Raw genomic sequence first — 13,758 nt, forward strand, 5'->3', positions numbered from 1 at the left:
TTCACACACAGGAAAAACAAAATGGTGTTGAAGCGATTTTCATTCAGAAAATTTAGAAACAGCAAATAACACGTTGAATTAAACATAACATTTTGAAATAGAAAAACTGAAATAGTATTTTGTTGTAAAACATACTCCAATAATCTTTATTTACATAATCTTTTACACTGCAGTATCTTCTTTTGTGTCCCTCAAAAGAAAGAAAGTCACAGAAGATGAGTAAATGATGACAGTATTTTCAGTTTTAGGTGAACTATCACTTAATTATCAAATGGAAACCACTTTAAAGGAGAAAAATCACTCTTTTTGAATACAACTGGAACTAGCTATCCAGGTTTACTTTGGAGTGGGTCATTCCCGCTGCCCGGGTTAAGCTGCAGGTTAAGTAGCCCGGCCCGGCTGGAGTGTTACGGGGATTCCCAGCCACCCTCATCTGCACTGTCTGTCACAGGCAGTTAAAATCCACTCCGCTCGGCTCTCGCACTCCACTGAGCTGGCCTGACCTTTGATGTTGTAATAATCCCGGACAACAAAAACCTGGTCAGATCCGATAGTATTTCCATATGTAATAGCATGTCTGGGCCCAGGATTTCCCCCCTCTCTCCTCTTTTCTCCTCTCTCAGTCTGTGCCCTCGGCACCCCGCTCGGCCTGCCTTATCTGCTCCCCGCAGGCCCTCATTTGCAAGCGTGTGTTTGTAGGGAAAGTCAACAAATGAAGAAGGGAAGTGCTGGGGGTTAATAAATAAATAAAGGAAGAAGTAAGGCCCATCTTGGAGGAATTAGTTCCAAATCGGTACCAATGAAAAGACTCCACCGCCGCCACCAGCCCTGTGCCTCTTTACAGTGCAGCCTGGGTAAACAAGAGAGGGCAAAGGAGCATGAAAAGGATAAAGAGAGCTGTGAACATAAACTCTCTGCCTCCTTCACTCGCTTTTTTAATGCACATGCACAACAACACAAAATCCAAAGCATCCACACATCTCTTTCCTTGCTGGGTCCTTCCTGTTCTGCAGTACTTTTAGAACCTTGTAACTTTGAAAGTTTGAATTTGCTAATGTTGTCATTTAAGGAAGTATTTATAGAAAATGAGTTTATTTATTTATTTAAACTTGATTATTTACTTGCTTACACAAGCATGAAAACTAAATTAATTCATATATTTTGGAATTTTTTTATGTTTGAACTTTTAATGATACATATTTGTGTAATCATATTTCAAATAAGAGTATCAATGAATAGCATAAACCATCACAGAATTAATCAAATCCTTTGCTAAAAATGATTGATTTTTGTGTTTGATTTTGATTTCTTTTTCCACCAAAATTGTGTCACTTCCTGGTCGCTTTTGATAGTTTAAAGGGATTATATCACGAAAAATAAATGATATAGAAAGTATACATAGAAAGTAATGTTGAGAACATAAAAAAACAATTACACAACATTTTGATTAGAGGATTACTTTTAAAAAAAATGGCAACATAAACTCAAACAAAGGTAATACAATTATTTAGATTCACCGCAATGTTCACTTAATTGTTATGTTGTGATAAAAGAATGCTCAAATAATTTCCATCTTTTAAAATTATGAGTTTAATATTTTATCCAGTATGATAGGGATATAAAAGTGTACCACATGTTAGAAATGAGCGTGCAATGCTGCTGTTGGTTCTTCATTTCTGTTTTCCATTTTCTTGTCTTTTCTGCTGTGTTTTTCGGTGTCTTCTCCCTCTCTGACCAATATAACTTTTACCACATGCTCATAAGATAAAATACTTTTACTCCAAAACAATAACAGAGCACCTATCACTTTTAACACACTCTTACCTTTATACCGTGTATTTATGGCAAGCCAGTGATTGCATTTTTATCAGACAAAAAGAAAGCGAGGGCAAGAGAGAGGGAGGAAGGGTGTAGTGAAAATGGGTCTAGTTCAAATGAACAGCGTTCACTGGAGCATACCATCTTCTCGAAGCTTCAATGCCCTCTCCGTTTCTTCCTTTTCCTGCAGCTATGGCAGAGTCTATGCAACAGCAGACCCTTATCACCACACGATTGGACCTGCAGCCACGTACAGCGTGGGCACTATGGTGAGTCTAGAAACGTGATGCATGAAATATTCATCCATGCCCTAACATTACACAGACCCAAGCACCCCAACAACATACAAGGCAGAGTCCAGTGTAACTATAATAATGCTGAAAGATATAACTGTGCATTCTGTTCAATCTAATTGAATTATGAATAGTATAATTGTAAATATTATAGTACTGATTGAAGGATGTGCTGTGAGCTGAAGATATGTAGTTGGGGTGGCTGAAGTCTTTAATATTGTACATGATCATATTCATATTCAGGGTCCAAAATGACCAGCCATAAATGAGTTTTATTTATACATACATTATATTTAATAAAAAAAATTTAAATAAATAATAAATAAAAACATATACAATATGATTTTATTGCTCTTTTTGAACATATGTATTAGAACAACAACAAAAAACTAACAACTGTGCAAGCCACAACAATTTTTTATGTATTTATTTATTGGTAAATGATATTATCTTTTTTATTTTAATCACTTTTCTCAGCTACATAAGGAATCGTTCTTACAGATTGCAACTGGCCAACTGGCGAAGTGTTTTATTTACTCGCCAAAGCCGATTTATACTTGTATTTGGCAGTTGGAAAGTGTTAATTTTGGACCTTGTTTACATTTGCATTATTTATGTCAGGGCTATGGATATATGTTTATATATTCCGAGACTCATCAGCTGATATATGTGTATGTGACCGTTTGTCAAGATGGATCCTGGGCACTTTGTATCTCATTAAATGCATTGGGGTAATCCAGCGTACTGACACTTGATTAGACCTTCCAAATGAGACACTTTCCTTTGCATATCAGCAAATGTGGGGATCATCGTCCCGTTAATGTTTGTTTTTAGCTAGCTTTTGCAGCTAACATCAAAGATGAAAAATTCTCAAACTCCTATCTGAACACAAAAAGTGAAAATTCTTTATGATTAGTTTTTTTGCGGCTGTTGGTCGGGACTTTTCTCAAGATTAACGACCATCAAGCGCGTGCAGCAGCGTGCCGAGGGAGATTAAAGAAAAGGTGAGAGATAGAGGAAGAACGACGGGGAAAAAAGAAAGAGAAAAAAACGATTCCATCGCACCCACCTCCCCCTGCCCATGAGGCTTATTGGACAAACACTCTGCCTAAGACAAATGACTGGAATTTACCAAGTCGACATCCGTGTGATTCTCAAAACCGTACTATTCCCCGGTGCAGCTGCTAGCTAAAAGCTTTCATTAATTAAGACCATTTTTTTCCTCTTCATTTACTTAATTAAAACTGTGGCCTGTGTTGCTTTTTTGCCTCCTTTTCTTTTTTTATCAAATTTTCCTCCCTTTCTCAAGACTTCAATTTGCCACGTTAAGGCATAGCAAATATCCTTCGGCGCTCCTCCGGTCGAACGAGGGCCACAGGGGGGCCGAAGTGGGCACTCAGAGTTCTCAGCGATGCCAGGACCGAACCGCTTGTGACTCAAATGAGCAGAACTCCTCTCAGTACTTGCACTGAGCCTGCTGAGAATGAAATGAATATCATTAAATCATATTTGACCAGCAGATCACAAGTAAAAAGTATTTAATAATGAGCCCCTCAGAGGGTTCGAAAAAAAAAGTGAGTTTGCTTTGCTCTCTGTTAGAACAGAATTCATGCCACGTTTAAGGCGTGTGTATTTTGCACAGGGTTGGAGCTGAGGAGAACGGCCCATAGAGCCTTTGAAGTTTTTTGTATTTGGCAAGAGCAGAGGAGGGCACTACTGCAGTCCGGTTAAGGAGAGGTCTGAGAAAGCAGTGCGTGTTAGATGTCTCCAATCAGATCAACCTGAGGGCCAGACGGCCGTGATGGAGAGGTTCGATCCAGAGCAACTGATGAAACGCATTGGGCTATTTTAGTCGTTACCTGGTTGATCCATGAAACTCTGAACTCTGACACCCATCCGAGTTGAAATTCACAGCGTAATTTCTTTCCAAACTTGAGACGAAAGGGAGGAAAATTTCAACCACTGTTCACCCCAAAGAATCTATTTAACACTGATTGGGTCCTTTTTGTTTTTTCATCTTTGATGTTGCAGGCTAGCCTTTACAGAGGAGGTTACAGTCGCTTCACACCCTACTAGAGAGAGAATCAATCCAAACAAACAAACAAACAAAAGAAAACAAACACAAACAAACAACCCAACCGCCTCTACGTTCAATAGAGCAAAACGCCTCCGGGTCATAAGCGAACCTTCTCCGAACAGTCACATTTGGGCTAAAGCTCTTCTTATAAACCTGTGGTTATCCAGCCTTTCTGTTGCTTGGCTATTGATTTGGAATCTGTTTTGTTTGTATTGAAATGTGTGGTCCAGTAGGGGAGGGGCTGAGTGACAGAGAGGGGTGGGGGGTGGGGGGGTGAGTGGTGCTGTCCAATGAGTTTTCTCATTTAGTCGCGCCGTAGATTTATGGGCATGAGCTCAGCTGATTTATGTGGACAGGGAGCGGGCCAGGAAGTGAGTTTACTTGCCTTACTAAATGGCACAGCAATGAGCAACTTGAGCAAAACAACAGCAGCGCTAGACTCGCATACGTATATTTGCAGTCTTTACATTAAAGGCCTCACTGAACACCCACTTATTAGAAGTAGCGATGACTGCTATTCATTAAAATATTAAAAGAAAAACCTCTAAGGTTTGCATATGCTATCTGTAAACTACTAATATAGCCGTACTATTTTTTCTCCAGTAAATATCAAAGGGAAATATGGATATAAACATTGATTTACAAAGCTTCGGCTTTCTCTTATGGAGTCTATGATTGTTTACCGATACTATATTGTAGTAGTGTTAAAACTGATAGTTAGCTACATGGACCCTTCATGAAGCATTTCAAGTAATTCTCTGTCACTCACACCCTCTTTCACTTTGACGTACTGTTATATAACTCAATGAACATTTATTGTCTGTATGATTGCAATTGTATGTCATTTGGAGAGATTGAGGTCAATGTTTTTTTGTTTGTTTGTTTTTTAGTATTTGGTTAAAAGTATTCCATTTCCACAGATGGACTAAAGATGCATTTTATGGGATTTCTTCAATACAATAAATTATTATTATTATTATTTAAGTTTAAAAAAAAGAAAAGAAAAAATCAGGAATAATAATATTTTTTAAAAAACAATAATCTATTATTATTTTACTATTAAAGTTTAAATAATAATAATAAAGTTTTTTTTTTCATTTTAACAAAGCAATAAAATCAGCAAATCTGGTTAGTTTCCTCATACGCAAATCTAATTTTATTTTTTACATGCAATAATAACAATAAAATATCTAACAATAACATAATCTAACAGTATAGTACTTGTATTATATTACGTTAATGTATCTTTAAACTTCCTATTTTTAACTAAATCTGTATACAAACACGTCTGCCGCTATCAAAGCAAATATTCATGAAGGAAGGCCTCCAGCAAGCTTTCCTTCAGTTTTAATCTGTTAGATGTCACATAAAGAGCGTACACTTAATCAAGGCCGCTTCTGCTGCTCAGAAAGCATTCTGTAAATAAACATAGTGCAGTAATGTGGAAAGAGAGAACACTTCCCCACTACACGGTCTATTGCACCCTCTAGCTGATGAGATGTCCAGAATCCCACTGCAACAACAGAGATGACAGGGGGAGCAATTACCGCTCATTGCTGAAATCTCCATCATGCTTATGTTAATATGGAAGACGCAGTCTGCGTAAAAAAAAATTTAATCCAATTGTACGATTTTACGAAAGATACAGACATATAACAGACTATAGGTATTTGTAAATTGAAAATACATTTTAAAAACATCCCACATCCATTGGGAAACTGAGTCATAGATATAACAAGTCATAGATCTTTGGGACATTATTGGTCAAGTCCAAAATGTACTGTATGTGGAGGGGAGGCCAGCCTAAGACTTCCTAATATGATTGGGAAGATTTAAGATAGTGTGGGGAAACAATTAGGAAAGGGACAAAAATCTGAAAATAATTCATTCATACATTTCTATAAATATATTTTCACACACACATATATACAGTATATAAATATATTTAAACCGTTCAAATGTTTGGGGTTGGTAAGGTGTAGTCTCTAATGTGCACATGCAGTTAAACAGTGATATTGTTAAATATTATTACAATTTAATATTGTTTTTATATATAAGCCTAATTTTCTGCAGCCATTACTCCCAGTCTTCAGTGTCACATGATTCTTCAGAAATCAGTATTCTATAATATACTGTATCAATATTCTACAATACACTGTAAAAAAAATTCCGTAAAATTTGCGGTAAAAAAACGGCAGCTGTGGTTGCCGGAATTTTACCATAAAAAATTTGGTAGCAACGTTTTAGGTTTTACGGTTTTAACTTAAATTTACAGTTAAATACCGTAATTTCATTAACTGATATAATGTTAATATACCAACCTATTGAAGTATTGAAATCTGTTTTGTAGCTTTGTAATTCACTGATAACCACCAAATGCAGGAGGTGATGAGAAAGTCACATGATGAACCAAAGCCCATCACAAGCAGCTTTTAAATAATAACATATATAGAAGGTGCACAGTGTCATTCACACAAACACTAAACACCATCATGGTAACACACATGAAACTGAAATAATGCAATAAACATTCATTTAACAACATTAGGTGTAACACACAACCCTAATATACAAAACTGATAAGAAAAAACTAAGAAGAAACATAGTTATTTCAACAAAAAAACATCAAATTTGAAATATAACACAGGGAATTCTAGGAATGTCAATTTACGGTTATTCACTTTAAATTATATGGTATTTTTCACTTCCAAAAATGGTATACTACCGTAAAATTTATGTCCAATACATGTAATGTCCAATACAGTTTTTCACCGTATATAGAAGGGGAATTTACCGTTAACCATTTAACAGGTTTTTACTGTAGCATTTTTACAGTCTTTTACCGTTAAATTCACAGTAATTTTTTACAGTGTAGTCTAATATTCTAATTTGGTGCTCAATTAACATTTCTTATTATTATTATCAATCTTGACAACTGTTGTTCTGCTTAATATTTTGTGGAAACTGTGATTATTTTTTTGTCCAGGATTATTTGATGAATAGAAAGATCAAAAGTGCAGAATGTTTTTGAAGTAGAATTTTTTTCTAACATTTCTAAATGTATTTGCTGTCACTTTTGGTCAGTTTAATGCAGCCTTGTTGAATAAAAATATTAATTAAAAAACAATCTTACTGACCAAAACGTTTTGAATGGCTGTATATATGTAGTTTTGATAAATATGATACAAATATATTCAACCAGACATTAATTAACCAAAAAAAATCATGTTGATCTGTATTTGACTTTTTTGGAAAATGTAAAAAATGAGGTTTAAAAGCTCTCAATCAGTTTTTATAAAGGCCCACCCATATGATCTTCAACGTTCTTTTCTCAATGGAGAAGCACTTTTTTCCCCCAAGGTGACATTCCCCTGAGGCCCAGCACTTTATACAGAACCTGTGATAAGACATGCCAGGCTTTAGAGACGAGAGAGAGGAAGAACGAGAAAGAAAGAGTTGGGGGTGGCAGTAATCCTCCCAGTGAAATAGGGCCTCCCTCGATTCCTGGTTCCTCAGGGCGTTGATCATGTCCTCGTGTCTCACACACACACACACACGGCCCAGTAAATAGCAGCCTGCACCCCTCAAATGGAATTGTAAGGGTGGAGTTATAGAAGAAGGGGAAAGAAACCAGGGTAGAGAGGCAGCATCCAAAGTAATTTACTCCACAGATTAAAGATAACAGCATTGAGTCAATAACCACTGATCTCATTTGGAGATACACTAGGCCAGCCAGGCGCGTGGCACAGCCGTTCTGCTCAGTCTATTACCATAGCTGTTGTGGCTGCCTCTCCAGACACACCGTTCTCCCGTGAGTGTGAAATCACAGCAGCCTATTGCAAAACATAGATTAGATGCATTGCTTTTTTCCACCTTTGTAGGGAGAAATCTACAGCGCAACATAATATTTCACCTAAACGAATGTGTCCTTGCTCCCCTCTGCAGCATGCGGCTCACTTGGCTCTAAGAAAAAGGCAAAAAAAAATGTTTAGGGAGCTGCACAGTGGCTAAAACTGTGCAGGTGCCACAGCAAACAGGAGTTTAAAGGCAAAGTTAATTCAGAAATAATGAAAAGTTGTTCCAAACCTGTTTGAATTTCTTTCTTGTTGAACATGAAAGAAGATATTTTGAAGAATGTTGGTAGTAAACAGTTGCCGGTAGCCATTGATTTCCATAGGAAAAAAATGCTATGGAAGTCAATGGCTACCGGCAAATTTTTGGTTTTCTTGAAACATCCAAACCTATTGTTTACCAGAAACCAAAATGCAAAAACTAAAATCTACTCTGTGGAAATGGAAAACAAGTGTTACTCAAAAGAATTAACATGCACTGTAAATAACATTGTGATTTGATTTTCTCTATTCAAGCTTATTTTTCTTTACATTTTTATTATGTCTGACTTTGAGCAAAGTGTTGTTGGTGTTTATCAATTTAAAAATGAAAAACAAGTGTGGCATATGAAAACATTACCATTGTGTGTTAAACATGCAAAGTACAAAGTCCTTTCTTTTGTAAACTTACTGTACACCCTTAAGAATAATATATGGTGGCATTTTTATATAATAGAATATAATAGGCTTTAAATCAAAATTGTTTATACCTTTTCTGCGGAGAGGAGAGAGCATATTATGTCCAGATGTGAGTCAATAACTCTGTGCTGTGTGTTGTTGAGCTATTTAAATTTATGTCCTTTTTCCATACATCGGGAAGGTATTTACGCTGCCCTCTGACCTCAGTTTCATTTATGTGGGAGACACAATTTTAATTGACTTTCTTGCATTCATATTTTCTGAGGAGTGCTCATGTATGAGCCTTTTTTAAATAAAATACACATTGTGTTCGGTGTTTCCAGCCACTCGTTTAGTTAGTCCTAAAAAGTGGCGTTTAGTTTGACCGTATAAACCACACTTCCTCTTGTTAAATATCTATGCAGAATTGTAAATTAATCTGATTGAGTTTATTCATGCACAAGACTACCATATTCTTGACTAAGGCATTTCCATCTCTATTTCAGACAATTAAACTAATCAAGCAACTATATTAGGACTCAATCACCCATTTATTTAATTCCAGCATTTAGGCAGAGAGAGAAAACACCGTGCTGAGCATGAAATGACTGCTGAGGAGACAGTCTGCAGTCATCTAAACGAATGTGTGAGCTTGCAGATTGACAAGATGGAAGTCTCCGTCTTGCATGGACGCCACAGTGGGCCATTAAAAGATTGCCTGTTTAATTAGCTCTGTTAATGCAGTGATTTGTAAGATGGCACCCTGGGCCAGGGGCCAGTCCACATAGCAGCAGATTTTCATCTCTCTCAATTTGATGGCATAAATGTTAATTTACTGAGAGGTCTGTTTTAGGGTGCAAACAGAATGGAGTATAAGCTAAAAAACTATTTTGTATTGCATTTATTTATTTATTTATTGAAACATTACATAGAAGTTAATAATGTAATATAATTGTTTATTTTACGTGCTTAATGCAGCGGCTTAACTAGCATAGAATTATGTCAATAATAGACCCAAACTGGGTCACACCGGACAATAACGCAATTTAATATTATATCTGCTGTTACCTCATTAACTTTCTGTCATTTAAAATTGTGTCTATTCCATGTGCTGTTTCATTGTGCAGTTTTCTTCTGTCAGGGGATTTTTTTTAAATGTTTTTTTAAAAAATTTAAGCAAAAACTGTACTCTTTGTACATAATACTATATCTAAATATATGTGAGCACATATCACAGTCATCTTTTATATGTATAACCTGTAGTATTAAATGTGTACTTGCTGTGCTTTTCATGTAGGCTTACATTGTGAAATTTTCAGCTTATATGAATCACCTCATCTGTTAAAATCCAGTTGGTACATTTTGCTCTCGCATAGCCATTTGTTTTTGGACTTCAGTAGTTAAAGCTATGTACATAAAATACAAATAAGTAATACGTAGCAATTTTTGTGTCTAAATAAAAGGAAAATTACAACTATGTGTCTTCTGTTTTGCTAGATATTAATTTTTTAATTTATTATTTAATTGTTTTTAATTATAGTATAAAATGTAGTATAAAATATACTTATTTACTTATTTTATTGCCTGTAGTAGCAGTCAGTTTTGTCATTTAGTCGATAGCACTTTGATGTTGAAAAGGAGGCTTAGCATGTATCATGTTACAAGCGTGTCTCCCTCAGTCGATTTCTGTTCATGTTTGTCAAGCAAAAACTTGAGGAGCCTCCCATGTCTGTTACAGAGATATTACGCCCCAAGCAGAGAACATAGGCCCATCATTGGGCATGATCAGTATGCCAGAGCACATCTGTGTGCTCCTCCAGGGATGGGTGAAGAACTACAAAGTCATGTTAAAATTAAAGTCAGCCTGCTCCCTCTTCTGAGGCTCCTCCACACGGCACCACATCTCCCTGAATTAGAGAGCTTCTGTCAGGATGAGAGCCCCCAGGACACCCCGGAATCTCCTCCTCTTCCTCCTCTTCCTCCTCCTCTCTCTCCGCTTTTCTCTTCCTGTCCGGTGGACGTCTTCTCAGCTCGGTGTTGAACATCCTCCTCAGACTACAACAATATCACCGAGCCTCTGATCAATCCGCTTCACTCATTATGCAAAAAATGTAGCAGACGCACCCCCTGCTGAGCCCTATTTTCACTTCAGTTACTCTAATCCGGGATTTGGGGGATAATTCCACAATGTGTGTTTAGCATTACACCCAAGGATTGTTTCTGATATTGAGCCTGTGCATGGAAGATAATGTAATCAGAATATATTTTCCTTCTGCATGATTTTCATCTTTATTGTGTAATTAGTTTCTTTTAGATCATGCAAGTCCAAAAGTCTGAGATCACACTGAAGATCTGGGATTCAGAATCTAATTTAAACCTGGAAACTAAGTTTCAGGATTTAGAAGAAACAAAAAGTAAAACAAACATTTATGATTAAATTGTAAATTATGATGTAAAATCAATAATATTTCAGATTCTGCAGTATTTATTGTGACACTGATCATGTGACCTCTGTAAATCTGTTTTTGATTTTAGCTGAATGTGCTTATAATTTGTAATGTAAAGTTTCTATGTAAAGGTATAGATAGATAGATAGATAGATAGATAGATAGATAGATAGTATTATATTAGTAAGTAGCAATTAGTATTAATATTATTAGTATTATTTCATAGGATTTCCTTCAAATCATTACAATGATAATATAATTTGGAATAGAAAAATTGTAATGGACAAAAATTTTACATTTATTATTATTATTATTTTCTGTTGATCATTATGCTAATAATTGAATTTGAAGTAGAAAATGTGTTATTGAAATTTTTTTTAAATCCTATTATTAAATATTGCTGTTGTTATTATTGATAATAGTAACACTGTTTCATATGAATCATTCAGTTGAATCTTCAAACTGCCATTCTTAAAATGTTGAATGGAAATGTATTAAATTATTAAAATGCAAAACAGAAGCATTTTCACTAATGGTCTCAGACTTTTGAACCCCACTGTATGTGCATGTTAAAGACAGTCTGCATGCATCTCAGCAGCATTAACTCATGTTTTCTCGATTTCTTTTGCATTTCTAGTAAATATAAAGAAAGAAGACAATGGAGAAGAGCATCAGCTACAAGGAACAAAAATGATAAAGGAAGAAAAGTGTCAATGAAAAAAAAATACAAAAAGAAGTTAAGAGGAAATCCTTACACCGAGGCTGTCAGGAGAAGGCATTATATATCTCTGTGGGGACGCGAGACTGACACAGCCAAGCTGTGGATAAAAAGAGGGGTTAGCGTTCACCTGGGACAGCCTTTCGGGTTTGAGGAGAAGAGGAGAGGTTGTCATAAAACTTTTTATTTTTCTAAACTTTTTTAAGTTTATGGTTTCAAAAATATGAAAAAGATGAGTGTATATATCTATATAGCGATATATATGTATGTATAAATATGTTACAAAAAAGAAGCAAAGAAAAAAAATGTACAAAACTAGCAACAGAGTGATGAATTAGTGCCGTAGGAGGGGGGATGGGGGGTGTACATGTTGGTCCTTCACACCCCCCTCCCCCCTCCCACCGCAGACCTCCTTGTCCGGCCTGCACTAGGAGGGTCAAGGAGGCCGGGCAGAGAGGCTGAAGACCCACCAGACACGATTCCATGTGGCCCCTCTTCATTCAAAGCCCTTGAATATATGGCACAGCTGGGTCTTCCATCAGTAGGTTTGAACTGCATTGCTTCCTCGGGGGGGAAAGGCCTTTAGTCTCGAACATAGGGAGCTGTTATTCATCCCCTTCATGTAGGCAGGCAAACTTGCATGGGACTCCAAATTTCAGTCTTATAGTACATCAGGTTGCTGTTCAGGTGTCGCATGAATTGGGGCGAGAGAAGACAATGTAAATAAACCACCAGAGCCCAGTCAGTCTGAAGTAGGGAACGCACTGTCATCCCGCTGTTGTTTGTAGCACAATACGAAATGGCCCGCCGGCAGGTTTTACTGGGATGTGTGCGTGTTGCGTGCGTGCGGTTACGGGCGGAAGGGGGCTTTATAGAGTCGTGTTGGGTCGCGGCGGCCCCGGAGCCCAGGGCTACCAAAAAGCATTTCATTGTAGTGTTGTGGAGGTGGCCGTGCTGTGTAGTAAACACTTTTGTATGTGGTGTCATGAGGCTACAAATTAAGAAAATTGGAGCTGTCTTCTCGGTATTGTCACAGGAGTTTCACTATCCATCTTGAAAATGGGTTCCTGCCCGCTGCGAGGTGGAAAACGATGTGCCAGTTTAGTCATAGGGTTGCGAGCAACGTTTTATTAAAAATCGATTACCTTTATACTTCTAATGAGCTCCATTTCAGTGACACATCCTTATATATTTAAACGTTGTACTAATTACATGCTGCTCAGCGTGGTCAAATGTCGATTGTAGCCATTTACTAATGTTGTATTATTGTATTACCAGTATGAAAAACATTTATATATGGATATATCTATTTGTGACTTTGCGACCCTTCAAAAAGGATTGTACCTTTTTTTGTTTCTCGATGGTGGTCCAGGTTTATTTTCGGCGGCGATTTATGCAAGTACTGAGAGATTTTCACTTGTGTGGCGTTGTTTCTGTTTATCTGTATCTTTGGTTCAGCTATTGAATGTAATTCAACTTTTTATGTACATGTCTTTGTTTTTTAAGCAGTACTTTGTAAATGTGGACACGGTAAACCGAGTCTTCGTTCTGAAGCCGGACCCGACGGAGATATTGTACGGTCCAGCTGACACCTCTCTTTTATAACAGGAGCACTCCAGCTGGCCGACGGACATTATCATGACCCTGCAGGACAATGGCAGAAAAGACATAAAACGATTGGATGAGACAGAGCAGAATTATGCTCTTTGGTTTTTATCGACAACCACTTTCCTTTGTTTTGTTTTGGGGTTTTTTATGCAAATGGTGAACAGCTGACCCACGTTCAAAAGAGGTGTCACGATATAATCGATATTGAAAATGGCAGTATGTTATCCTGGGAAAGAAATGCACTGTAAAAAAAAAAAGACGTGCTTCTTTTGATAACATCTAAATTTAC

General features: G+C 36.8%; 1 protein-coding gene across 9 annotated transcripts in view; it reads left to right on the forward strand.

Annotated features, from left to right (window-relative positions):
* Positions 1 to 12,085, forward strand: part of rbfox3a (RNA binding fox-1 homolog 3a) — a 459,476-nt gene extending 447,391 nt beyond the window's left edge. For 4 of the 9 annotated variants that reach the window (XM_016252017.1, XM_016252014.1, XM_016252026.1 and 1 more), the window contains 2 exons: positions 2,009 to 2,087; positions 4,143 to 4,397. In XM_016252017.1, coding sequence (XP_016107503.1) covers positions 2,009 to 2,087; positions 4,143 to 4,187 — 124 coding nt within the window. In that variant the 3' untranslated portion in view covers positions 4,188 to 4,397. Of the gene's footprint in view, positions 1 to 2,008; positions 2,088 to 4,142; positions 4,401 to 11,780 lie in introns of those variants that run through there. The other 5 variants (XM_016251999.1, XM_016252007.1, XM_016251991.1 and 2 more) reach the window with 4 other exon arrangements.
* Positions 12,086 to 13,758: the final 1,673 nt, after the last annotated feature.

This window comes from Sinocyclocheilus grahami, unplaced genomic scaffold (genome assembly GCF_001515645.1).
Source record: "Sinocyclocheilus grahami isolate Dianchi unplaced genomic scaffold, SAMN03320097.WGS_v1.1 scaffold26.1, whole genome shotgun sequence".
NCBI lineage: Eukaryota > Metazoa > Chordata > Actinopteri > Cypriniformes > Cyprinidae > Sinocyclocheilus > Sinocyclocheilus grahami.